This window comes from Falco naumanni, chromosome 5 (genome assembly GCF_017639655.2).
Source record: "Falco naumanni isolate bFalNau1 chromosome 5, bFalNau1.pat, whole genome shotgun sequence".
Lineage (NCBI taxonomy): Eukaryota > Metazoa > Chordata > Aves > Falconiformes > Falconidae > Falco > Falco naumanni.
The window spans coordinates 38,817,833-38,843,153 of NC_054058.1; the positions used below are offsets into that span (position 1 = coordinate 38,817,833).

Below are 25,321 nucleotides of genomic sequence, written 5' to 3' on the forward strand. Positions count from 1 at the left end.
TAGGAACCAGCTGTTCTGTACTGTAAAATGTATTTTAGGCTTGAGAGGAAACAAACCCTTCCTTCTGTGCAAGAGGACTGTAGTGGAGATTGAAGAGGAAAGGGAGAGTGATGTTGTTAGAAGAGCTCATGAAAGGACAGAACAACTTAGGACTAGAAGGAAATGAGTGAGTGCAAAAAGAAGTGCAGTGATCGGGGAGAGAGACCAGACAGGTAAAAATACTGCCATTAGAGAATGAAGTATGGGAGAAACCCAAAAATGAGTAAAACTTACTTGAAACTTGGTCCTTCAGTTGCATCTGTCATTATGTAGCCATGCCCAAATATTTTTAGGAGGGACAAATGTATCTTCCTTATCATTAAAGTTTCTTTTTTGATTTTTTAATTTCAGTACCTTCATAGAGTTCTGGTTGCAGAAGTCAATGCCCTTCAAGGAATGGCAGCAATAGGCCAGAGACCTTTACTTATGGAGGTAAGTACAGAAAAAGTAAACCACCGTTTGTGGTTGCTTTTGGTGGATTTCATATACTGTCAGGCAGTAAGCTTTATTATGAAAGCTTGTGGATTTGTGTCTTAGTGTTGAGTTAGTAATTCCTGAAGGAAAAAAACCCAACAAAACCAAGACAGTAAAATTTGATAATTGCTGTCCTCTAAACAGCAGACCTGAAATCTGTTTTCTTTTTTCTTGAACCTTTTCCCTCCCTATTACTGATAACAATTGCACCCACTCCACACTACAGAAAGCAGTAAGTACTGACGTCAAGTACAGTGTGCAGCAGCCAAATTTATCTTACCTTTCTCTCACAGGGGTTGCCAATTTATTTCTCCTTTCTTCTACACAGCTGTAGTTTCAGTGAACATGGAGCTTAATTATTTATGGAGGTTTCTGCCATCTTTTAAATATAGTTGAAATTGGCTAAATGGATTTGAAATTTGAAGGATGAAGAAGAAATGACAAACTAAAATGGGAAGAAAATGCACAAATAAACTTTTCATAGTTGTTTTTGTTTTGATTTTAAAGAGTATGTTAGAAAAGAATTTACTTGGTTAATTTTTTTTTTTAGTTTTATTACAAACTTGAGATATTCGTGATGGAAAGGCTTTGTGGAAAGCAGCTCAGAAATGGATTGTCCTGTCTTGTTAAGATGATTAATAGCAGCTTGTTTCTGATAAGCTGAAGACTTCCCACCCCGCCCCCAGACTATTACTAATAGATAAAATTGTCATTTTGAAATCTTTTTCATTAACTTCTTTTAGTATATTATAACTCAAATTTTTTGTTGTGGGTGTTCAGGAGATCAACACTATCCTGCAGTATGTCGTGGAGCGGAACAAGCTGCTGCAGTGCCTCCATGCTAAGAAGCATGCTTTAGAGTCGTGGAGACAATTGGTGGAAATAATACTCACTGCCTGCCCCCAGGATCTCATACAGGCTGAGGACAGACAACTGATTATCCGTGATCTATTGCAGGATGTGCATGACAAGGTAACTCTACACTGGTAACCAACCCTATCAAACTTTGTTGTTATATATTTTTATGTGAAAGAGAAACTACTTTTCAAGTAGCATTCTTGATTGTAATAATAATAAAAAAAATGTCTGTCTTTAGTATTCTTTTTTCCAATTGCTAATATGCTGAAGTCAGATGCACTGTGGACAGAGGGGATACTCTATACTTGCATAGCTACTGTTGAGCTATAAACCATATATTGAGAAATTTCAAAGACATCTCGGTATAATTCAGTATGATGGTAGTCTGGAAAGGGTATGTGAAAAGGAAATAGCCCATTTTGATGAGGAACACAGAAGAACTCACTGAAAGGATGCAGGCAAACAGTATTGCAGTTGCTAATTTATTGTCTTTTAGATGACTCACTGCAAATCCTACTGCTGCCTCTTTTGAAAAATGAAAGAGTTGAATGAAGCTTCATCATAGATAAATTGAAGATTTTACAATTGGAAGGTCATTTAGAAATGTGAGAGTTTGCTTTCTCTTAAAATATTTAATGTCTAGGTATTTTACTGCTGAGTTATAGTAATAATTTTTGAGACAGACTGGACAGTTACTACTGACTCAGCCATACTTAAAGACAAAAATTAATGAACGACCTTTATATCGTTTAGGGTATTGGACTTTTTTTTTGCTTTATTGTGAGAGTTAGGCTGTTTGTAGTTCTCCTGATTATACAAGTTGTGTTTTGAGAAATATTATGAAAATATGGTATTTTTCAAGCAAAAAGTAACCTTTTGGGGTTTTGTTATTTCCATTATTTTTTTTCTGTAGGAGTTACCTAAAACCTATTTTTAGTAGAGTGCTGGTTTTGTTTTTTATGTGAACAAAGCTGAAGAAAAAGGGAGACAAGGGAGGGGGCCTTTAGTAGCCAAAGGAATTTCTTTTTTTCCTAGAATCTTTACAGAGAAAAAAATTCAGACTGTGATTTTTTGTAACACTTCAGTGAAGATTTTTGTTAATGTGAGAAAAAAAAAAAGTTATTTTCTTTTGAAAATAATTGGACTACTATATTGAATGACTGTATTGCTTGAAAGGAAAGCTCCTTGAGTGTCAGTGATAAGGATAACAGGTTTACCTTTTAAATGATGAGGTGAACTAAAGAGTATGTGCTAACTTCTTGTTAGTGTTTCTGCACATTGTCTTAAATGCTGCTTTGATGCTCACCCCTTTGAGTTTTTAAAATTGTATCTTCATGTTTTTAATGGTCATAGTTTTCTTAAATAGCTGTAAAGCCAAGAGAATGTCAGTTGTTCCTTCCCTAACTTAGGTTTAGATATTTTACTAATAAGCAATTCATATCAGCACATTTCTTCCCTTTTCCCCATCCAGATTTAATTATCATCCTGCCTGCGATTTGTGTAAATAAAAACTAGAAGGCTAATATTCTTCTCAATTAAAATGTTTTCAACTCATGTTTCTGTACAAATTTCTGACACTACTGATTTTGATGTGTTTTAAATGGTGTCATGTTAATGAAATCCTTATGCATACATAAATTAAATAGTTGTGAGAGGCTAAATTAATTGCTTTAATGGCTCATGAAATCAGACAAGTTTTCTACCTTTTTTTTCTTTTTTTTTTATTGCTTCGTTCTGTGTTAAGATCCTTGATGATGATGCAGCTCAGGAGTTGATGCCAGTGGTGGCAGGGGCTGTGTTCACCCTGACTGCCCACCTGAGCCAGTCCGTGAAAACAGAGCAGAAACAACCACTTGCGCTTCCTATGACGGGACAGTCCCAATATGTCTTGATGCTGGATGGTTCTTTTACCTCATCACCTGGCTCTGAGAACATATCCACGGGTTTTGCTTCTATTGGTGACTCCTCCCTCCACATCATCTTAAAAAAGCTGCTGGATTTCATTTTGAAAACAGGTGTGTTGTCCTTTGCAGTGCATGTGTGGGAATTCCAACCACCAAGAGTAAAAAGATGGTCTGAGCTGCTTCTTGTTAGTGCAATGAAGATTTTTATTTTACAGTCTTGTTGAGCTTACATGATTAATATACATTGAAGTCATGTTACTAACAAGAATAAAGTCATACTGTTTCTTTTAGCTGAACAACAAGCAGCAGAGAGACATGTAAATGACTGTGAAGGGAATTCCATATTGCCACTTTTTGGGAGGAGCATAAACTTGCTGAATTTACTAATAAATACACTTTTATGCAAACAGTAGAACTCTGACTTAAGAAATCTAGTTGTTTCATTTATTTCTTCCAGGACTGCCATAGGAGGGTTAAATTAAGTGCCAGTGGAAGATGGCATTACAGAATTCACATCTGTTTGGTTTTAAATGTGAATGTTTCTTGTTAACAGGTGGCGGCTTCCAGAGAGTGAGGACGCACCTTTATGGATCATTGCTTTATTATTTACAGATTGCCCAGAGACCAGATGAACCAGACACTTTAGAAGCAGGTATTGTCCAACTGTATCATGGAGAAGAGCAAAATAACCCCTGTTATTAAACCCTGAGTGGTACAGTTTCTGCATGCTGAATTGTCTTCTGGAAATAGAATTGTGTAGATAGAAAACATCTTACTCTAAGAGCCTCTGAAATCAGCTATTTATGCTAAAAGATGCAAATCATCCTCTGTCCTGACCTGCCTAGCTACATAGGCATTCAAAATGTATTGTTCTGGATGAGGACATCAAATTTCTGACCTCCAGCACTAAAGAAGATATTTCATTTGTGTCCATTTTAAAGCTATGCATCATAGCTACAAAATTGTCAAAGGACTGGAGATTACTTGTAACTAACTGTTCCCAGGTAGGTCCGACTGTAGAAATATTGCCCTCTCATCTCTATGATTGTTCATACCACAGTGATCCTGTTTAAAAGAACTACCATAATAAACCCAAAGATTATTTCATATTTTTGTGTTCCTTTAGCTGAAGACTACGAAGGGGAAAACAAACAAACAAACAAACAAAAAAGTATCACTCCCACCCCCAAAAAAATAAGCAAAAAAAATAAGCCAGCCAGAGTTGCTGCTTAACCAAGAGAGCTTATGGTAAATACCACATTCTCTCTGATAATGGCTTAAATACCTGATTCATCAGTGTTTCTAATAATTATTTAATCTTAGAGCTTGGATAAGGATTGAAAAAGAAACTTGAGGCTAGTAACTGTGCATGCAGGCCCCTACTGCTATGTGTCAGCATTTTGAGCTACAGTAGTAAAAAACATACCTATGAATTTGTTAGAACCCCTTTGTAGTTTATAATTATCTGGCTTTGGATTCAGCCCTTTCCCACTTAAGTCACCTTTTTTACTTCCCTCAAACTGAATGTTTTGGTCCCAGTGAAAGTTCTTAGGCCTAATAGATCTTCTATGTTACATGTACTGAATCTTAGAATTATTCTAAGCATACTGTTTACAAGGGCGGTGTATGTATACAGGCACATACCTTTTTTGTTCTGGCTGGTTTGTGTGTGATACTCAGGAAAGAATGGATTTGTAGGAAAACATTTGTGCTTCAACTGAAAACCTCAGTCCATTGTTTGGGGCATTTCAGTTGCAAGGAAGAGAGAATGCCCTGAAGGATGTAGCCTTGGCTGTACTGTTGATAAGCTAAATGCTAAGCTGCCCATCTTTGCATTTTTCATTTTGTGTTTTATTTGCATTTTTACAGCTCAAAAAACAATGTGGGAACGTCTGACAGCTCCTGAAGATGTGTTTAGTAAACTGCAACGGGAAAACATGGCAACTATTGAGACTTATGGGGCAGCTCTCATGGAGGTGGTCTGTCGTGATGCTTGTGATGGTCATGAGATAGGCCGGGTAAATAAATCTACTCCTTTGCAATCACTGTTGTTTTAAAGAGCATTTCAGTGCTGTGCAGAGAGGGGAAATTTCATGAGGTAGACCTAGAACATTTTTGTAGATACTTAATCTCTTTCATGTTTTTGTCCTCCCCCTCATCCTTCAAGCTGTTGAAAGCAGGGGCATACATGCATATTATTTTTTTCTCAAAAAAGTTTTGTGTCCTATTGTTTAAAATTAAAGTTAGCTAGCACTGCTGCAAAAAATTGTAGGTGTGAACTACTGTGGCATTTATTTATTCGTATTTTTAAATCATAGTCTTATTGGTTTATTTTCTTACTCTGAGGCGGTTTGGTGACCAGGAAGAAATAACTTCTGGAAATAACTTCAGTAGACAGGAATCTAGTCAGAATGCAAACTAGTTTGAAATAGTAATAGTGTTTGTAGTAATACTTCATGAAAATATTTTAGCATAGTTATTGGTCAACAATATCAGTAGTATTTTGTTAAAGAATAATAAAGATAATTGGCTCATACTATACTAAAGAGTCAGGAAATCTTAAAGGACTTCATATAAAGAATTGCAATTGTAGTGCAGAAATGCATTCTGCTTTTAAGCTAAGCAGTTGCTTCGAACAACTTCTTTTCATATTTCTATGTATTTGTTAAAAATCTCATTGATCTCATAGATTTAATATTTTTTTCTTCCCCCATCCCAGATGCTGGCATTGGCTTTGCTTGATCGTATCATTTCAGTAGACAAGCAGCAGCAGTGGCTGTTGTATCTGTCCAATAGTGGTTACCTGAAAGTGCTTGTGGATAGCCTAGCAGATGATGATCTGACTCTTCAGAGCTTGCTCACACCTCAGCCCCCTTTACTTAAAGCGCTGTACACCTATGAGTCCAAAATGGTAATAGCACTTCAGAAATGATTTTGTGGCATGGTGGTGGGATTTTTTTTATTAAATAAAAGTTGTTTGAATAGACTTCACATTGATTGTACTCAGAGATATTTTACTAAAATAACAGTACTTGAAATTATGCTAAAATCAAGAGAAAATAATAGTTGTAAGTTTCATCATGAATCCCCAATACTTACCCTTCTCTGCTCTTCTCTAGGCATTCCTCACTAGAGTAGCTAAAAGTCAGCAAGGGGCATTGGAGCTGTTGCGGTCTGGAGTGATTGTGAGGCTGGCACAGTGTCAAGTATATGACATGCGACCTGAAACAGACCATCAGGGGTAAGTGTTGGTTCCCTAGATGATTTTGAAATTGTAAGGTAGTCTTGGAAGCATATGGTATCTTCTTACAGCCACAAGTCTTGAGTAAATAATTTGTGGGTTTATTCTGTGTGTGTGTGTGTGTGTGTATGTTTCTTTAACCTCTCAGTTCAGTTTAAAACTACCTTCTATTGAGAGAAAATTTCAAATAAGTGGGTGTGAAGTTGTACTTCTATGCCCAGTTACTTTAGACTATATGAAAATTTCTTTGTTTGATACTTTAGATAGGAACGGTCTATGGAGGATGATGATGATGATGACGATGATTATTATTATTATTATTATTAAATAATTTAGACTATAACGTTTGAAAACCAGCCTACACTTTAAACTTATTTTTGGGGGCTTTGCAGTTGGTGAACAAAAAGTGTGGAGTTCATCCTCCCCCATAAGGCAGTAATGAGAGAGCAGTGAAGCAAATGTTTCAGAAATACTTTATGATGTGGTTAAAAAAAAAAAGTCAGTTATATATTGCTTGACAAGTTTCCTGATGTGTTGCCATGTTATTAGTCATTGTGAGGTGACTGAGAGATCTCAGAGAAGGAAATTGCATATTAGGGGAAATCACCCTAGCTGATTTCAAACCTTGATCCTTGCTTTAAATTTACAGTTCTTGGTGACATACTGCAGGTTCAAACACTTTGGAAAAATTTAAGACTTCAACAAGTACTGTGTTTAAAAGTGCCAAATAGATGTATCATATAATTGTAAGATTATATGAAACCTACAGGGCATTTGTAGAGGATTATATTTATTAGCTGCTTTAGAATTAAGCACACCTCTTCTTAAAATATTTGGGAATATTTAGTTTTATATGTAAGTAAAGGAAACGTCATATTTCTGCAACAAAGTAATCTGATTTAATATGGTATAGTACAAAGAAGTAATTTTCTCTGCTTAGAGAAAATGTCTCACAGCAGCTTTCTAGGTAAATTGCAGCAGGTGTATCATAAATTTGTTGCTTTTCCAATAAAAACTCGGTTCAAGTACAAAGCTATTACTGAAATATGAATGTTTCCATGTTCTTGAGGGTGATTGTGTGTTGAGGCTCTGCCTATATATCTAAAATATTCGGCTTCACTTTTCTTGCACTGTTTTTATCTTTTTATCTTTATCTTTCTTCCTTTTTAAACCTGTTAAGAATCTATGGAATGAGAGATCCACCGGTCTTCATTCCTGCTCCAGTGGAACGTTATCGCCAGATTCTTCTTCCAGCTCTTCAACTGTGCCAAGTGATCCTCACATCCAGCATGGCACAACACCTGCAGGCAGCAGGACAGGCAAGTTCCAAAACATGCTGGAGTAGCACTGCTACTGCTCATTCAAAGAAATTATGTGTCCTTTTGCTCTGAGAGTAAGCTTTTTCTAAAATACTATCCTCACTGGTATGGGAGATCACTTTAAGATTCTCCAGAAGTAAAAGCATTGCTTTTTCCTCTGCTCACGGCTAAATTTTTAGTCGTTCATATTTTCCCTTTTCTTTTTGTGGTACAGGTTTTGCAGTTTCTAATTTCCCATTCGGATACTATCCAGGCAATCCTGAGGTGTCAAGATGTTAGTGTTGGATCTCTCCAGGAGCTGGCTTCCTTGACAGGAATAATCAGCAAGGCAGCTTTGCCTGGTAGGAACTGTAGTTTTGAAGTCTTGTAGCCACATCTGCATGAATCTCGGGCTTGGTTTTCTATAAAGAAATAGTAAGATAAGATATGTAAGGGAATACCTACTACAGTACAGAATTTTCTTGACATGTAGAGCTCTGGGAAAAATAAAGAAATGTCAAATAATTGTTCTTGAAGTAAGTATGGTAGATTTGCAGTGGACACAGTGCCCTTATCCATATGCATTTGACTTCCCGTTTTCTTTTAGCTACCTGACAGTAAGTACTTTTTGTCTTTGAGATGACTTGCACATAGTATTGTTCAAAGTGCATGTGGTATCTTCAAAAAGAATATTCATTCAGCAGATTCTGTGACTAAGGAAATGAAGGCTGACAATTATTTGCATACCTGTATCTTTGTTAATGTCTTACCCATTTTTATTTATTTAAAAAAGGAAGTTTCTGTGGAGAAGCACTGTGGATTAGCATACTGACACTTCTTTTGGGTGACTTATCTTCACAGAGGACTAATAATTACTGTGATGGATATAGTGATTACTTCTGCATGCTAGAAAACTTGCTTACTATTTCAAAATAACTTCTCTATTTTGATTTAATGGCTGGCTTTTCAGGAGAGATGTCTGCCTACAATAGGAAGGAGTTGTAGGTTGAACCCAAACGTTTATTTGCTTACAGTATACTGAGCTTTGCACAACAGCTGCAATTTACAGGCTAACCTCCCTTCCTCCCCCCGCCCCCCCCCCTTTTAATTACTTAGCAGAACAGTAAGCTACATGCTGTCATGCATCTCCTAATAGCTGCATTCCTATTTGAGTGTTTTCCTCCAACAGTGTGCAAAATCTGAGTTGTTACATTTGGCTGAAATTTTTCTAATCAGTGCTTGTATTTTAGTGCATACTGCATAAATCTGGTTTATTTAAAAAACATGAAAACAAACCCCAGTTAATTTAATGGCTGCATCTCTTACCAGGAGTGCTAAGTGAGCTGGACATGGATGTTAATGAAGGGACGCAGATGGAGCTACAAGGACATATAGGCCGATTTCAGGTAGTGAAGTTGTATATTTAACACTGGTCCTTTTAGATTTGTTGTTAGATGGGCTTCCTCTTGGCTTTTTACTCTGACTAGTAGCAGTTATGAAAGGGATGTTTTCCACCATTAAGAAGAATATGTGGTAGTTTGTTTTTTGGGGGGGAGATGGAGGCGGTTTGTGTGTGAGTGCGGTGGTTTATGTGGCATGTGGTTTTGGTGGTTTGTTTCTTTTGGGTTGGGTTTTTTTTGTTTGTGTCACGTGCCCCTCTCCCCCAGCTAAAAAGATAACGTTTGGTAACATCAGGGTTGCATCAGGGACTTTGTGTCCCTCCCTAGCTTAGGATTTACCTTATGTGGAGAAGAAGAATTTGAGGTCAGCAGCAAAGCAGGTCAAGTAATGCAGAAATACTCTGTTACCACTTTTGCCACAAGCATGTCTCCAGCTCAACAACTGGAGTATCAGACATGCTAGTGTTTTATTTATTTCCTCCTTGTTTAAAAATAACCCTGACTTAGAAATCAGAATGAAAGCCAAGATAAACTAAGTCTTGCTCAACAGCTATCACTGCAGACCTCTTTACAGCTCAGCATCCAGCATCCATCAATGTTCCTGAAGCTTTGTGGTCCATGTGAACAAGGACTTTCATAAGGAAATATTTCATTGAAAACTACCTGTAGAAGGGGCTGCCCTATCAAATATTTCTGGTTGCAAGAGGAGTGTTCTCTGTACACTTTGACAGAACTGTAAGGCTCACCAGCCCGGCAAAGTACCAAGCTGTAAATGAATGCTGTAATGCTGGGATACTTGGTATTCTGCTGCATCATGCCAGCAAGAAATTCCCATGGGAAAGCAGAAAGGTTGTTTTGTGTTGTTTTTGTTATAAGGTGTTTTAATTAGGTAGTTGGAAAACTGACCTGTTCTGACCAAAACTGTGTGAATCAGTCAGCTTTTTCTGTAATTTTTCTCTCTAGTTTGTCCTGTTATTTTCATCCAGTAATAAAAGGATTTAAGTGGTCTACTCTTCCCCAAAAGTAATTACAAAAAGATCTTTAATCTTTGATAAGTCTTTTTGCCTTTCCACACAAAATTGACTTACAGTCTGAGGCACTTTGGTGATCTTAACAGCCACATGTAAACTAAAACCACATTTATTGATTGTTACTTCTGTTTATAAAACTATTGAATTGGTTTTCGCACTCTACTTTTATGGAGGTTATTATCTTCATATCCAGATTTTGTTTGTTTGTCTACATAGGTAAAGTTGGTTTAAGTGGGAAAGGGTAAACCTAAACTGTCATTGATGCTAATGAGTATAATAGTCTGGAAGAGACGTGAGATAAAGTTATGCACTTTTGAATTGCATTCATTTCTCAAGGAACTGTTTTAGGGTGCCATTAGTTTTTATATCTGGGTTAAAATATTTTGTGTTTTACAACTTCTAGCACTTTGTAAAAGAAATTTATTTGCATTGCTGTCTTGCTGTTGTGTTTTAAGGGATAGGTATCACTTAAGTGAAAAGAATTGTGCATTTCATTTGTCGAGATACTAATTAAAATGTTCATTTCTTACGGCAGCGCCAGTGCTTAGGACTTCTGAGTCGGTTTGGTGGTTCAGACAGACTACGTCAGTTTAAACTGCAAGATGATAATGCAGAGGGAGACAGAGTGAACAGAAGGGATGAAATAGAGTTGGCCATGCAACAGGTAAGGACACAAGAAGCTGCTAGAACCTTCAGTCTCAAGTTGTGACATTCTTCCTGCTGCACAGATTTGTTTAGCTTTGTTGTACTTCCATATGCTAGCAGTAACACTCTACACTGTTTTTAGTTTGGTATAGGATCCCACGTTTTATTTCTATTTAAAGTAAACCTTGAAAATGTGGTTACTTAAATTTGCATTAGCAACCATTATTATTTTGGGGAAAAAATGCCATGAACTTCAAAACCTTAAATTGATCAGCAATTTTCAAAAGGAAGGGGGGACTTAAAATTGACCAGAAATTTTAACTAGCAGGTTTGGGAAAGAGGCAAGGTTGCAAGTCCTAGACCTGAAATAGAAAAGAGGCTATACCTGATCAGAAAAGAGAATCATCACATTCTGGTGAAGAGAGAGGGAGCAAAACATGTTGTTTATTGACATTTATCTATTTAAAATTTAATGCTCCAAAGCCTGTAGGTATTGTAACTGACATGTTTTCATTTTTTTTTTGGCAGATCTGTGCAAACGTGATGGAATACTGTGAGTCACTTATGTTGCAAAGCGCCCCCAGTTTTCAGCACGCTGTTTGTCTGTTTACTCCTAGCCTGTCAGAATCAACCAACCGAGATGGGCCTCGTCAGGGTGAGACTTTTGGCTTGCTATTTCATGAGACTGAATGATGTGACATTTGGGCTAGGAGGAAATAATGAACCAGAGGCTGTAGTTTCACATACACTTTAAGTCACTTTGTGCCAGTACTGTAGCTGCCCATTTTCTAATTCTAGCACACATGCTTGCACAGCCTTGAACTGAGCCAAATCAGGAAACTAATCTGAGTTAAAACAAATGTGACCAAAAAATCTTTTTTAATTCACTTCCCATGGCAGCCTCAGAATCGCAAACATCAGAAATAAATGTGTAGGTAAATAAGGAGCACAAGACAGGGGAAAGTGAGGATATTTTTTTTTTTCCATAGAACCTCATTTATGGCATGCAAGACTTGTTTAGATGCTGACTGGAACTCTTCATTATGCCACATGGAAAGAGTTCAGTGTGCTATTATGCAGCTAAGCATTTGAAATATTTAAATAGTAAGTCTTCTGGTCTAGTTACATTTCGTGTGTACTGTACTATGCTGACTACCTTCTAGTACGGCAGTCACAGAACTTTTGCCTAGACTTTCACTTGCATTACTTCTGACACAGAAGCATAAAATGCGCGCTTGCCAGCTCTTTCACGTCTTTCACTACTTTATTGACAGAGAGCATACCTTATTGATTTCCTGTTCTTTTTTTTGTTTTGTTTTTAAAATTTGTTATAACTTTTCGTCACCTTTTCTAGATACACAGGCACCGGTGGTCCCATACTGGCATTTGCCTGGCTTGGGCATTATCATATACCTGCTGAAACAGAGCACTAGTGATTTCTTCAGCTATTATGATAGCCATCGTCAGAGTGTTAACAAACTGCAGAATGTGGAACAGCTCCCACCAGATGAAATAAAAGAGGTAATAGTTCTTCTGACTGTATTGCTTGTAACTTAGACATAGCTGTAACAGAGACTCCAAAGCATCTTAGATGAGTAAATAGTTCCAGTTCTTGTGCATATTCCTCTCTACTGTTGATGGAGGGGTCCATAAAATGAGTGACCTAAAACTTTATGGAAGATACTGGGATTAACTTTGTAAAAGTTGTGATTTTCATTACGGTTGCTTGGGGATACATTTTATTTCTCTGTTTTTTGGTCAGCAAGGTTATGCAAATTCAAAATAGAGAGCGCAGTTTTGAAGAAATAGCAGCTGAGAAGGAAGTTCTAGATATTGATAAGTAATTTTATTTGCTTATTTCTTTTGATGTTCTGTGACTTGCTACAGTCTTATTCTTTTTCCTCTTCTTATCACAGCTGTGTCAGTCAGTTATGCCAGCTGGGGTTGACAAAATCTCCACTTCCCAAAAATACGTTTTGGCAAGGCGACGCCTGGTGAAGCTAATAAACAACCGAGCCAAGCTGCTTTCTCTCTGTTCTTGTATCCTTCTAAAATTAAAATGAGTCCCAAGGTGATGCTCCAGAAAAGCAGAATATTAGGAACAGGTTCTCTTTACCTAGATTTCTGACCATTTCAAACAACGCTTTTTGCAAAAAGGATATTTGAAGAACTGAGAATTAAATTATTAGAGGGTATTGTTCTGCTATTGTCAGAATGTTAGCATTTTCAAGTTGGTAATTCTCATCATGGAGACTCTGCTATGACTTTCTACATAATAATGGAGGAGTTATTACTACAGCCCAACTCTTCAGTATCCAGACCCGCTAAACATTTGTATATGTACAAGTGTGGTGGAAGAAATATCTTGAAAAATAATTTTGAGGTGCCTATCAGAGCAACTGGGTTTTCCAGTCTTACAGTGAACCTTGCATAAACCTTGTGTTATAAACACCAGTAATTCCATGGAAATAACTAGTCACGCATAAAATAGTCTGCAGCAGATGAAAATTTCCTCTGAAACCTACTTTGGGAAAGATGTGCTCTTGCAGACCTACCTGTTGTAACTTAAGATGTTACTGCTATCCCCAGCTTTATAACCTCTGCTTTAATCCACTGTCTCTGCAACTGAGCTGTCATTACAAATCCCATGAGCATTCATACTCTGCTCTGGTGCAGAGTGCTGGTTTAAAGCTCCTTCAGGGTGAGTAGCAGTCATTCAGGTAACCTAGCCAGCACTGCACTGAAGCAGGTAAGGAGAGTCCAAGCGATCCATTACCAGGCCATAGCAGTGGGGGTGAGGAGCTTCTGCCTGAGGTGACAGACAGGTGAGCTAACATCTTCAGCCATTTCAAAGTATGTAAATGTGCTCATACAGTAAACGTACAATCTAAAGATAACCAAGTGAGATTCCTTCACTTAGACGTGTCTACAGATACTATAGAAACATGCCTCTTCATTCTTTGGCGCCATCTGGAACACTATCTACTGCACTGCACACCCACTGACTCCCAAGACCCTCTGTTGTCCTCCAGGATGTCATTTAAAAAAGGAAGGCTGCGAGGTAAAATTTCTCAGACATCAAAGTGCCTTTGAATGATGGTTAACTTTAAAACTGATTTGCTACTATTAACTTTTTTGCCATTTATATTAAATAAAAGAGATTTTGTTTTGGATTTGGCATACCTTTGGATTTTCTGCTGGAGAATTGGCAATACAAATATTGTTGAATCATAGACATAACCTCCAAAGGAAAGTAAAATTAATTAAAAATTGGGAATGGAAGGAAATCAAAGAGGGAGAAGTGATCTGGGGAGGAGCTTTTTGCTTAAAGTGCCATGTTGTGTGATCAGAATTATTTATGGCTCTTAAGGTATTTTCTCTAAATCATTTATGTCAAAAAACCAGTGTTATTTCTAATGCAGAAATTTACTGACCAGTTTGGAACACTGCATTTTAAACTCATTGTATAACTTGATGTGGAAAAGATAGTGTGGAACATCCAACATAATTTTAACTATCATTTTCTATCACTAGATTCCTTTGCTTCGGAGCCTAACTTGGATTTCAGTAGTGGACTGAATCGAGTGAGCCAACATGATATAGAACAGGTGAGAGGTGCCAGTCTACTGAATAGTACAGGATGTGCTTGATTGCCATACAGCTATCAAGAGCAGTCTGACTATAGTTTTTCTATCATTGAATAACCTGTGGTAACACCAACAGGATATAACTTAATTTAGGATTAGTGAAATGTTGCAAAATTTTTTGGAAAGTGCTGTGAAGCACGTAGCAGTTGTGCTGCTGCACACATATTTTAAAGTCTTAATATAAAAAGTTAAATGAAAAATGAGCTAAACTTATATATAAAAAAAATCATTCTTTTTCTCTTGTAAGCCAGTCAAACAGTATGTATTTTTAAGTAACAGCTCTCTGAAAACATCAGTGATCCTTCAAAGACTTGCAATATGAGGGCAGGATTCCCAATTTTCTGTGATCCTATAGCTGTTTACCACAGGTCAGCTGCAGCTAGGCTGTAGAGAAATGAGATCAAAAAGGGTAACAGAAACTGAGTAAGCTATAAAATGTGAATGCCAGCAAAAAAGTGATTTCTGCTTACACAGTGATTTAATAGTTTGTGTAAATTTGATGCAGAGGTGACAGAAGAAAAGATCAGTTTTATTAATAAATTCCACTGACATTTCCACTGCTGTTTGTGCAGAAAAAACCCTGTTGTCAAAGCCCTGTTCAGTCTCAAGTACCTTTATAAGATCTAGAATTATAAGAAAGGTGGTATGTGTGTTTTGTGATGAAGTATCTTTTTTTCATTTGTTCAAAAGTAAAATATACAGTAACATTTCGCTAAAATACTTAGAATGTAATTAATACTTTCAGTGATTGTTTACATATGTATTAATGAAAAAATGTTGTGGACTCTTAGTTCCTAAACGGCCCTTAAGGGACTAGGAAAATTTTAATTGAAAGAAGTGTTTGTATGACTGTAACGGAAGAAGCTGAATTTTATAAAACTGTTTCATTCCTAAACTGTAAATTTAATTCCTAAATTTAGAGAAGGCTAGAGAGGCTGTAAGGTGGTAATATTTGGGTAATGTGTAAATGCAGTCACCCAAAAACCTCCATAGAAAAGCTATCTGTTATATAATTTAGAGAGAAAAGCATAAGGGAAGAATGGAAGTAGTACTTATTAGGGGAGTCAGAAAAAGCATTCTTTTGAAAGTGGTTTAGAGAATGAATTGTAATGAAAGGGTTAACAGGTAGTTGATGATGGATAAGTTGATATTCCAGAATGCGATTTTCTATTGATGACTGTAACAAATCTCTTGTTTCTCAGCTTCAGATTGAAGCCACAAACAGCTTTGGTGAATCTCTGCAGAAGAAGCTTTTGGACATTGAAGGTTTATATTCCAAGGTTCGGTCACGATACACCTTTATTCAAGCCCTTGTTAGACGTATCCGTGGTCTCCTAAGGATATCAAGGACCTAAAAGACTGATCCATGTTGCTTGCCCTTTGATGCAGTGCAGTAGGGCAGGCCTTCTGGATCATCAGATTTGATAGATCATACATTTTCTAAATAATGTCAAAAATATTTTGTTACTTTTTTTTCTTACCCCTATGGGTCAGTTTTGTGTATTCTTTCCTACTGCTTCCAGCTTGACAGGAAAAATAAAAACAATTCTTCAATCGAGTTATGATTAATGTAAAATTTCAAGCAAGGAAGAATTCTAACGGGGGACGTAAAGGAAACCAAAGAGTGCTGCAACTGTCATACGACATTTACGCTTTCAGAGAAAACTAAAATGCCTCTGTTTATACTGTTCTTGCGTCACACATGGGGTTCGAGTTTCAGCATTCGATCCCTCTGGTGTGGATTCTGCGTGAAAGGGGATCGTTTTGCACTGTGAACTGCTTGCTTCTCCGCCCTCTTGTCCTGCCTTTTTCAGCTGACGGAAGTACAAGCTGCTTGACAAGTCTAGATTTTAAAAAAATATTTTTTTGAAAAATAGGGAAAGTCATGGAAGGTAACTGCCCTAGGTTTGGTTCTTACGGCTCGGGGAGTAGTTTTTCTGTGCTGTTCTTGCTGGAAGAGGAGTATAAAAACAGTAAAATGCATGGGGAGGAGGCCAGCATAGTTGAGTGATAGGTTGGTTCCGTACAGATTGTTCTCCCAAGAGATACTTCTCAGCAGGTGTTTCTTAAGTTAAAAAAAACCAGGAAGTGTAACCGCTGTTGACAAGAGATCTGTTGGATTTCTCTTATTACAGTCTGATCTTAATGCCCGATTCTCCATGTGTGCCCTGCAAATTCTGCCTCCCCCGAGTTTTCAATACATAATATTTCACATTTTTAACGATTTTATACTTACTCACCTGTACCATCTCATTGCATGAGTTGCATCATCTGTTATGCAGGAATGATGATGCCCTGCTGTCGGATGGCGGTTATTCGCTGTTCCATATTAGAACATATGGCCAGGTATTGTTGGTTTATGCAGTTGAACTTTGTTGATTCTCACAGGCTTTTTCTTGTTTCTCCACCATCTCGGCGAACAAAAAATAATGTGCCTCATTACAGAAATGTTACTGGGGCATTCGGCTGGATCGGAGGGATCCACCACGTGTTCCTTACGGTAACCAGCCGATGGCTGTGGGGCGCTACGGAACCGTGTGTGGCACGGCCGTACCCTGCCGTGGGCTGTGTCCCTCGGGGGGCGCATGGTGCCCCCCCCCTTCCCCGGCCCCCGCCCGCTGTTGGGGATGCGGCGCCGGCGCCTGCCAGGCGGCCGCTGAGCCCCGGGCCCGTGCCGCCGCCGCGAGCCGCTGGGGGAGCGGGGCGCGTGCCGCCTGGGGCCCTCTTGCGGGCGCCCGCGGGAACCCCAACCCCGGCCTGGGCGCGGCGGCGCGGCTGTCCCCTGTCCCCCGTCCCCGGGGCGGGCTGGGGCGCGGCGGCAGCCGCCGCTGGGTGGCAGCAGCGGGACACGGACACAGCCACAGAGCGACACGGAGACACGGGCGGGCGCACACACACGCAATGTAGGAGACGGCTCCAGTGAGACCCACCGTCGCCACAGCAGGTGTGTTGTCTCAGCGTTGCTGTGGTGCTGTGGCAGGAAGCTCACGCCATCAGCACAGTGAATGATCTCTCTGAACATTGTGAACACTACTGCCACGGTGGAGACTTCTCTTGGAGACCGACTGACACCATGGAGCGACGGGGGAGGCTGATCCTGCAAAACAGCCAAACCCCTGTGCGTGTGCCCAGACCTGGGGTCAGGGGGATCAAGGTGCCTGGAGGCCCCTGAGGACCACGTTGGGCAGGTACACCATGGCCGGGTGGAAGGTGTGGTTAAGCAGAACAGCTTGTAACAACTCTATAAAAAACCGGATCAAACTAACGCTGGATGGACCATTACCCCACCAGACTTGGAAACGAATCGGACTGTCACGACACTGCAGCTCCGGGGTGGTAGCTATTGCTCTGAACTCTTTCCTTTTTTTTTTTTTTTTTTCTTCTTTCTTTCCTTCCTTTATCTCTTGCTCTCTCTCCCTTTGCATTTGCAGATTTATTGTTGGGCAAATAAAGTTCCTTGCCTCTTGCCTCCGTTTTGAGTCTTAATTCTGTTCTCAGAATTTGGTCTCAGACTGATGTGCGACACACACACACAGAGACACAAACACACATGACAGACACAGAGACACACACACTCAGACACACACGAACACAGACACAGACACACTCAGACACTCACGCACACAGACACAGAGATTCACACAGACACACACACAGAGTCTGCTGTTTTGGGAACTGGACTGTTTACAGTGTGAGTTAGTTACCACGGGCAACTGTATAGGGAAAAGATGGGCAATAAAAAAAAAAAGTGGAAAGGAAAAGAAAGGAAGAGGAAAGGAGAGAGAAGGGAAGGAAAGGGAAAGGAAGAGGAAAGGGGAGGAAAGGAGAGGGAAGGGAAGGAAATGGGCATTAGAACTGGGAAATGAGCTAGCACCCACCATCTTTTTTAAGGAGCCTTCCCTGACTCATACTGACACAAAATAGTTTTTCATCCGTTATAATTTGTTAGCCAAAATATTAAGTATATATTTATAATAAACAGTTTGGCATGGTAACATTTAATTAGTTAACTTCACTGGCAAATCAACTGAGCTTATACTCTTACACAAGCAAAACTGGAGGCTGTCAGTACTACCTTCATACAAATTCATGTAAGTCATTGAAGGTAGCTGACAGGAGAAGGAATCCTGCAAAATATCAGCATTTATTTTTTAAACTCATTCTGTACTTGTCTGATACCCTGAAATCTTAGAGGTAGCAACTGGAGTTCTTTTGTATTGAACATGTACAGATTTTTATCAAAATTTCTTGAGAAAAAATAAAACATTGATGTTTTAGCTATAAGCGTGTTGTGGCATGGTGTCTAACCTATACTGGAGGCAACGATGGAAATATCTGCATAAGCCATAAAAATGCCAAGATTTTGCATTCATTTCTTATGCATTTTTATTGTACATATGTGCTGATGGCAAGATGCTCAACACTTTTCTGCCATGGCATCACCAATCATTTCAGAAGCAATCCATAGAATAGCTGTGTGTTTCAAAGTCTGAGAACTTTCTTTCTTTCATGAATTTGTGTGCAACTTGAAATAAAGAACCCAAGAAAGCTTCTCCTTGAAAATAAAAAGACCCTGATACTGATTGTTAATCTTCCTTACAGTGTTTGTTGGAGAGGGATATTCAGTTGCACTAGTTACCCCTGTCCTGCTGTATGCGCTATTTATGGTGATCGACGTTATTATACCTTTGATGGATTGGAGTACGACTAAGTCAGCGACTGGCAAGCTTACCTGCTCAAGGTAGGATCATTGTTCATACACTTTCATGTGCCCAACTGAAAGTTTCCATGAGAAGGCAATTATTTTAAACACTGGGAGATGATCTATAGAAACAAACATTTAAGGAAACAGGTACAGAACAGATGTATTTGAAAGGAAGAATCTGTAAATGACATTTCATGCTCAGACATTTGAAAATGGTACATGGGTGTGTGCTTGCATATCTATGAGGTCTAGAGAAAAATAAACCCCAATTTTTTTCTTTTCTACCTTAACCATGATTTTATCACAACGAACAAGGAATAACACTGAAGAAACTGTTCTAGAACTAGGTATAATCTATAGATTTATTTAATAGCTATCTATAAACTCTGGTTGGTAGAGGGTTAAGGATGACCTCTGAGGCTGCTTGGAATCCTTCTTGAATGTGATCTGCATCAGATCTGGAGTGTATGTGTACCTTTTTGCCTTGAATTTCTGCTTTTGGGTTAATGTTCAGCATTCAACAGCCTTTTTGCTGCACCAGCTCTAAAATGTTATAATCTGATGGCTTGATTTTGACAACCATACTGTGCAGTAAATATTGGATTCCATGTATGAGCACATTTTAAAAGCCTAAACTAGACACTTAGTTTAGCGGCAGGCTGATCCTCTGCGACGTCCTCAGAAAGAGGGCTCACAGCTGAATGTAATGGCTCTATGTGTTTAACTCCAAAGTTTGAGTTGGTTGTGGGTTCAGCTTTGAAATTAAAACTGTATTTCCTTGTTTGGTAGCTTTCTTAAATTTAATTTAAAAGATGTGCAACTACTAAGTTATCCATTTTATGTGATGGTAAGCCTGGAATAAATCTGCAGGAGTGAATTGCAATTGAATCTATAATTAAAATTATTTCTTCTTCATATTTCAGAGCACAGATAACTCAAATATATCTGTAATTTCTCAGAACAAAAAGTGCTTTGACAATGATATTGTTTGCTCAAAGAATATTTTCATCACAGTTGGAGACACTGAGATTTATTTTAGTGAACCTTCTGAGAAGCAGGTTAGTTATTTTCTTTCCTTTTCAGGTTGCCCTTTAAGATAAGCATTGTAAAATTACAATTGTAAAGTAGTATGTGTTTTGGAAAAATTCTCTCCGAGTTAACATAGTACAAGTGCCTAGGCCTGGATAAAGCAGCAGGGTCACAGGAAAGATCTTTTTTTTCTCTCCCCACCCCCCCCCCCCCCCGCCCCCCCCGCCCCCCCCCAAGTTCTATTTGTCCTACAAAGCAGGCTGCTCAAAAGCCTCGAGCAGCTGAAGCATATTGACATTTGTTTCTTTCCACTTGGTTTTGAAAGGGAAACTGAAGTACAAAGTCAAAGCAAACCTGAAGGATTGAAAAGGCAAAATATGAAAATATTAAACAACATTTATAGTAATATTATTGATCCAGCTATACGCTAAAGTATTCTTCACTATAAATTTTGTTATTAATTGACTGCTTATCTTTGTAGAATAACTTTATTAAATCTTAATAAATATTAAGTTCTGTCAGAAGACCTTAAGGGGACAGGAAAACAAATCTATCACCTTTGGAAGGCTGGATATTATACTGGGATACATTTTCCAGAACAGACATTGCAATTCTGTGGGATAGGAAGACAATGATGCACGTTAAAGTTGGACTTCGCTGGAAGTTGAGCCAAAATAAAAACCTGCGATTTTATGTAGCTATCTGTGATGAGATCACTTACCCAATAACTTTTTACCATGACTAACTTTCCCAGTGATACAGCTGTTTATCCAGTGTTCAGCTGCCGGCATTTCCCAGGTAAGAAGAGATGGAGAATGTGATTTAATGGCTGAACTTCTGAAGAGAAGGAGTGGTTCTAACATGCATGTTTACTCTGTTGCTCCACACATTGCAACCTTCCAGATATGCAGTGATTAAGCTTTGACTCAAAGTTACTTTGGGGATGGGAGCAGGGGGTTAGTTTTGAGTTACCCAGTTCACTGCATATTTTCATAATCGCTGAAGTCAGTGGAAAAGAAGCTTCCGTATCTAGCGACATGAAAGATAGCAGGTTTGTAGCGTGGATTGGATTAGGCTGATGATGGAACTGCACCCTGAGATGCAGTAGATGCTGCCGAGATGAACAGGTGGAGTCACATCTTGGGTTTAAATTAAGAAAATAAGATACAGGAAAGGATCTAGACAAAAATTCGTGTTTAAACCTAATAAGTATACTGTGACAGGGTTCAGCCATGATGCAGGGAAGAACATACGACTCCTTCTCCTGCCAGTTGCTCTTCACTGTTCCATTCCTACATCATCATCTGCCTTGGTGTCTCTGCAACTCAGTCTTTGGGTCCTGGCAGAGTAACCTTATCTGCACATTCGATAATTACATTCCTGCTTTGTCTTAACCATGAACACATGTACTGAGAGGGGGCTCTTTCCAGTAAAAGAAAGTACTCTATGCTGCAATATATATCAGATTTTTTGAAGTGTAAGTCAAAGTTACAATGACCATCTCATCTGGTTTTAAAACAAAATTATTATAGACTTTTGACCCAATAGCCATAAAATGCTTACTTCACATAAAAGCTGATGTATCAGCCATCAATACACATACTGAAAAAAAATTCTTCTAATTTTGAGTAAGTTAGCAGGGAGCTGAGTTCTGCAGGTTGCATGCAACAAATATCTCAAGCTCTGTTTCCAATGGCTGTTTCTTTCAGAGTCTCCAGTTCAGTAAGACTATGTCTGCAGCAGAAATTAAGGAAAAAGAATTAATTAGAGCCACAGCACCCTAGAAATCCAACTCAGTATTTTACTGTTGTGCAGAAATATCTTTTTCTGTATGCATGTATATATACTTTTTCCATCAGCAGCACATGCCCTAACACAAAACAGTTGCAGTTGTCTCTTTTGTAAACGCTATTGCAAAATGTTCTTGCTGTTGTGAGCTGAAATTAGAGGCAGCAAGTTTTAGTGATAACAACTAGTCAGGCTTCACAATCATGAGGTAAACCACCTGAACTTTTGACTTTTGGATTGGATGCACTCCTAAGCTTTCAGAAAAAAGTATGCCTAGATTCCAGTCCCTTTTCATAGGCAGACTGTAAGAACAGGTTATGGAATACAGGAAGAAAAAAAGAAAAACAAATTTCTATTAAACGTTATTTGCAATATGGAACTGTAAGCATAGCAGAGTGTCAGATATTTTCAAAATTTAAGTCAAGAGTTGCATTCACCTTTTTCAGTTCAATAATTTTTTATTATATATGTAATTTTTACTGATTATTGACTGTTAGTATATGTAAAACAATAAATCCTTCTCTTTTAGGATAAACTAGCAGGTTTGTGTGGAAATTTTGACAAATATACTTCAAATGATCTGACTACATCAAACAACATGGAAGTGAGAAATGCACAGGTATTTGGAGACAGCTGGGTATTAGGACAGTTAAGTCCCATGTCAAGTAAAAATTTAGAAAAAAAATTATAATATTTTAATTTATAAATGAACATTTTATAAGCACATGGTGTACAGGGATTTTCTAAACTTGTGGTCAGTGTATAAGAGGACATTTTAATTTCTATGTCTGTAGATGTGAGATGTGTTAATAATGTCTTGCATGACAGCAAGTATACTGAATGTAAATGAAACTAAAATATCTCTTTAGGGAAGAAAATATTTTTCCTTACATAAGATAATTATCAAAGCTATCTGGAATCCAATTTTCTACAAGATTAGATACATTGTTTCTGATATTTCAGAATCACCCCAATTTTAAAAATGATTGTAATTTCTCCAGTGTTCAAGGCATCAAGATGAAAGTAAATAGAATCTGAATGCTGGGTAAAGAGTTTTTTCTGAACACTGGAGAAAAAAAAAGGTGATTTTTTTTTTTTTTAGTTGCAGTTTGTAAACAGAGGACAAACTGACAAAAGAGTGATGGTGAAGGGGTGAGACAGAAAAGGCTCAGAACAGCAACAGGCAGAACCCAGTATGGAAGCTTGGGTTTCTGAGAAGGAAAGAGGCTGTAGAGAGTGGATGACCCCAACTGTGCTTTATAGCACAGGAGAACAGGTATTTTATTAATTTGTGCTGAGAAGATACAAGGTTTTATAGCCTTGTGAACCTCCTGAAACATCAATATTTGTATAGCAGTCTCCTAGTACGTCTGTGAGAACCAATTTTTAATCTGTTCTCTTCTTGACTCACAGCAGGAAATTGAACCAAAATCTCTCACCTCATGAAAGAATATGATACCTACTCTGCTTTGGAGTAAAAATTTTGAAGCTTCTCCCTCAGTCTCTCCCTTTGGATCTATTTCACTTTACATAAAGTGTTTAAATTGTGTGAGCAAGCAAGGCAAACGTGTAGTATTGGTAATTATACTGCTCATCTGGAAGGTGGTACGTAAAGAAATGTGTAAACACTTTGTATGAAGTGTATGAATTTTTCTTTTTCAATTTCTCAGTTCAGTGGCTGCTTTAAAAACATGTGTAGTGTTTGCATAGCACACTAATTTCTAGGATGCTGTGACCTTTGCTTATGCAGCCCAATTTTGCGCTTGCCTTTTTTTGGCCATATATATATATATATATAATTTTTTTTTTCCTAAATTGTCACATAATCTTCTGATTTCTGTGGCTGCCTGAGCACTCAGGATCTGAGTTCAATATTGGCCTCACAGGCAGCATGTGCTCACCCAGACTTGACACTTTGTCTGCCTCCGCAGTAAGCACTAGGGACTTTTTCAGAAAGGACTTTTGGCCTTCATAGAGATGTATCCTGGTCATCTTTTCTGCTAACTCTAAATACTGCAAAGGAGTATATGATAGCTGGAGGCCTAGAACCCATCCCTGCTACTGGCAAACATGCTTGCCTTGGCACTGTGAAGCATGGGATGCTTGCAGGTTTTTTCCCTCCTGGCACTGACAGTACATCCCCCAACGGCAGTTCAGTGTCCGAGCATCCACACAGGAGGGCAGCGTAGGTGGGCAACTGCGCTGCAGCAGAGGCTATGTCAGGACACCCCAGTGATGCCTATGGATCCATAATTACCCCTCATGGGCTTCCCTGCTGCACCAAGACAGTACGGTTTGGGGTGAACTTGTATTTTCTGAGCTGAGTGTTAATTTGTCATGTTTTTCTGTTCATTTGGTTTTCTTCTTGAAAGGGGGCTGTAAGAGAGAAGTTGTACCTTAGCCATTTTTGAGTTATCATGATGATCTTTGACTCTGTTTTTTTATGGGTTGATCTCTTCCTACTGCTACTTCTTTATTTGAACTTACAGGGCTAAATCCATCTGTAGTGTGACTCCATTTAAAGTCAATGCAAAACCACCAGGAATGGATTTGACCATGTATTTGTTTGTGATCTTACAGCTGGTTGCTCTGGTAATGATTACAATGTGTCACAAAGAAAACATTTTGCCTTTATGCACTGAGCAGACACCAGGAACATTTTAGTACTTAGAACAAAACACAAAGATTATTTTTTGTGCAAATGTTTTAAATTATAACAACAAATCAGGGAAAGGTGAAGATGAAGATAGCAGTTAAACTTTCATTTTGTTTTCTGGGTATGCAGATATTGAATTATATGATACCATAGTGTACCTGAATCCATGGTCAAAACACCTTTGTATAAATGTTTATGGTTGTGGTGGTTTTGCTTGGTTTTAAGTGCAAGAGCCCAAATCAAACACTAAGACCATGTGAGGTACATCAGAGCAAGTTCCCTTATGCCAAAAAGGAATGCTCCATTTTGCACCTTGTCGCAATGTGGGAAGTTTATTAAATATCCCAGATGTGTTCTCATGTGGGAAAATATTAAAATTCCAGTAATTAATTTCTTCTTGACATTCCCCTCAGTCTGAATGCTGTGGAGGATACAGAATAAAGCCCTGCAAGTATCTCTGTGTGGGTGGGCTATGTTTGTGCAGAGTTTTTTGTTCCTTTCAAGAGTGGAGCCTAAACATAATAGTGATAACTGAGAGCCATGAGTTAGTAGACTGGATAATCAAGGTTCTGTTCTCTTTAGATTTTATTTATATCTTTTATTTAT

The 25,321-nt window shown here is 38.3% G+C and overlaps 1 protein-coding gene across 1 annotated transcript in view; it reads left to right on the forward strand.

Moving 5' to 3' along the window:
• NUP205 (nucleoporin 205) overlaps positions 1 to 16,095 on the forward strand; it is a 52,778-nt gene extending 36,683 nt beyond the window's left edge. Inside the window, exons 27-43 of the mRNA XM_040594188.1 lie at positions 391 to 471; positions 1,294 to 1,485; positions 3,116 to 3,386; positions 3,829 to 3,927; positions 5,145 to 5,293; positions 5,995 to 6,186; positions 6,395 to 6,516; positions 7,697 to 7,835; positions 8,050 to 8,176; positions 9,144 to 9,220; positions 10,781 to 10,909; positions 11,419 to 11,545; positions 12,245 to 12,411; positions 12,807 to 12,930; positions 13,823 to 13,951; positions 14,425 to 14,498; positions 15,740 to 16,095. Coding sequence (XP_040450122.1) covers positions 391 to 471; positions 1,294 to 1,485; positions 3,116 to 3,386; positions 3,829 to 3,927; positions 5,145 to 5,293; positions 5,995 to 6,186; positions 6,395 to 6,516; positions 7,697 to 7,835; positions 8,050 to 8,176; positions 9,144 to 9,220; positions 10,781 to 10,909; positions 11,419 to 11,545; positions 12,245 to 12,411; positions 12,807 to 12,930; positions 13,823 to 13,951; positions 14,425 to 14,498; positions 15,740 to 15,892 — 2,352 coding nt within the window. The 3' untranslated portion in view covers positions 15,893 to 16,095. The remainder of the gene's footprint in view (positions 1 to 390; positions 472 to 1,293; positions 1,486 to 3,115; positions 3,387 to 3,828; positions 3,928 to 5,144; positions 5,294 to 5,994; positions 6,187 to 6,394; positions 6,517 to 7,696; positions 7,836 to 8,049; positions 8,177 to 9,143; positions 9,221 to 10,780; positions 10,910 to 11,418; positions 11,546 to 12,244; positions 12,412 to 12,806; positions 12,931 to 13,822; positions 13,952 to 14,424; positions 14,499 to 15,739) is intronic.
• The last annotated feature ends 9,226 nt before the right edge of the window (positions 16,096 to 25,321 follow it).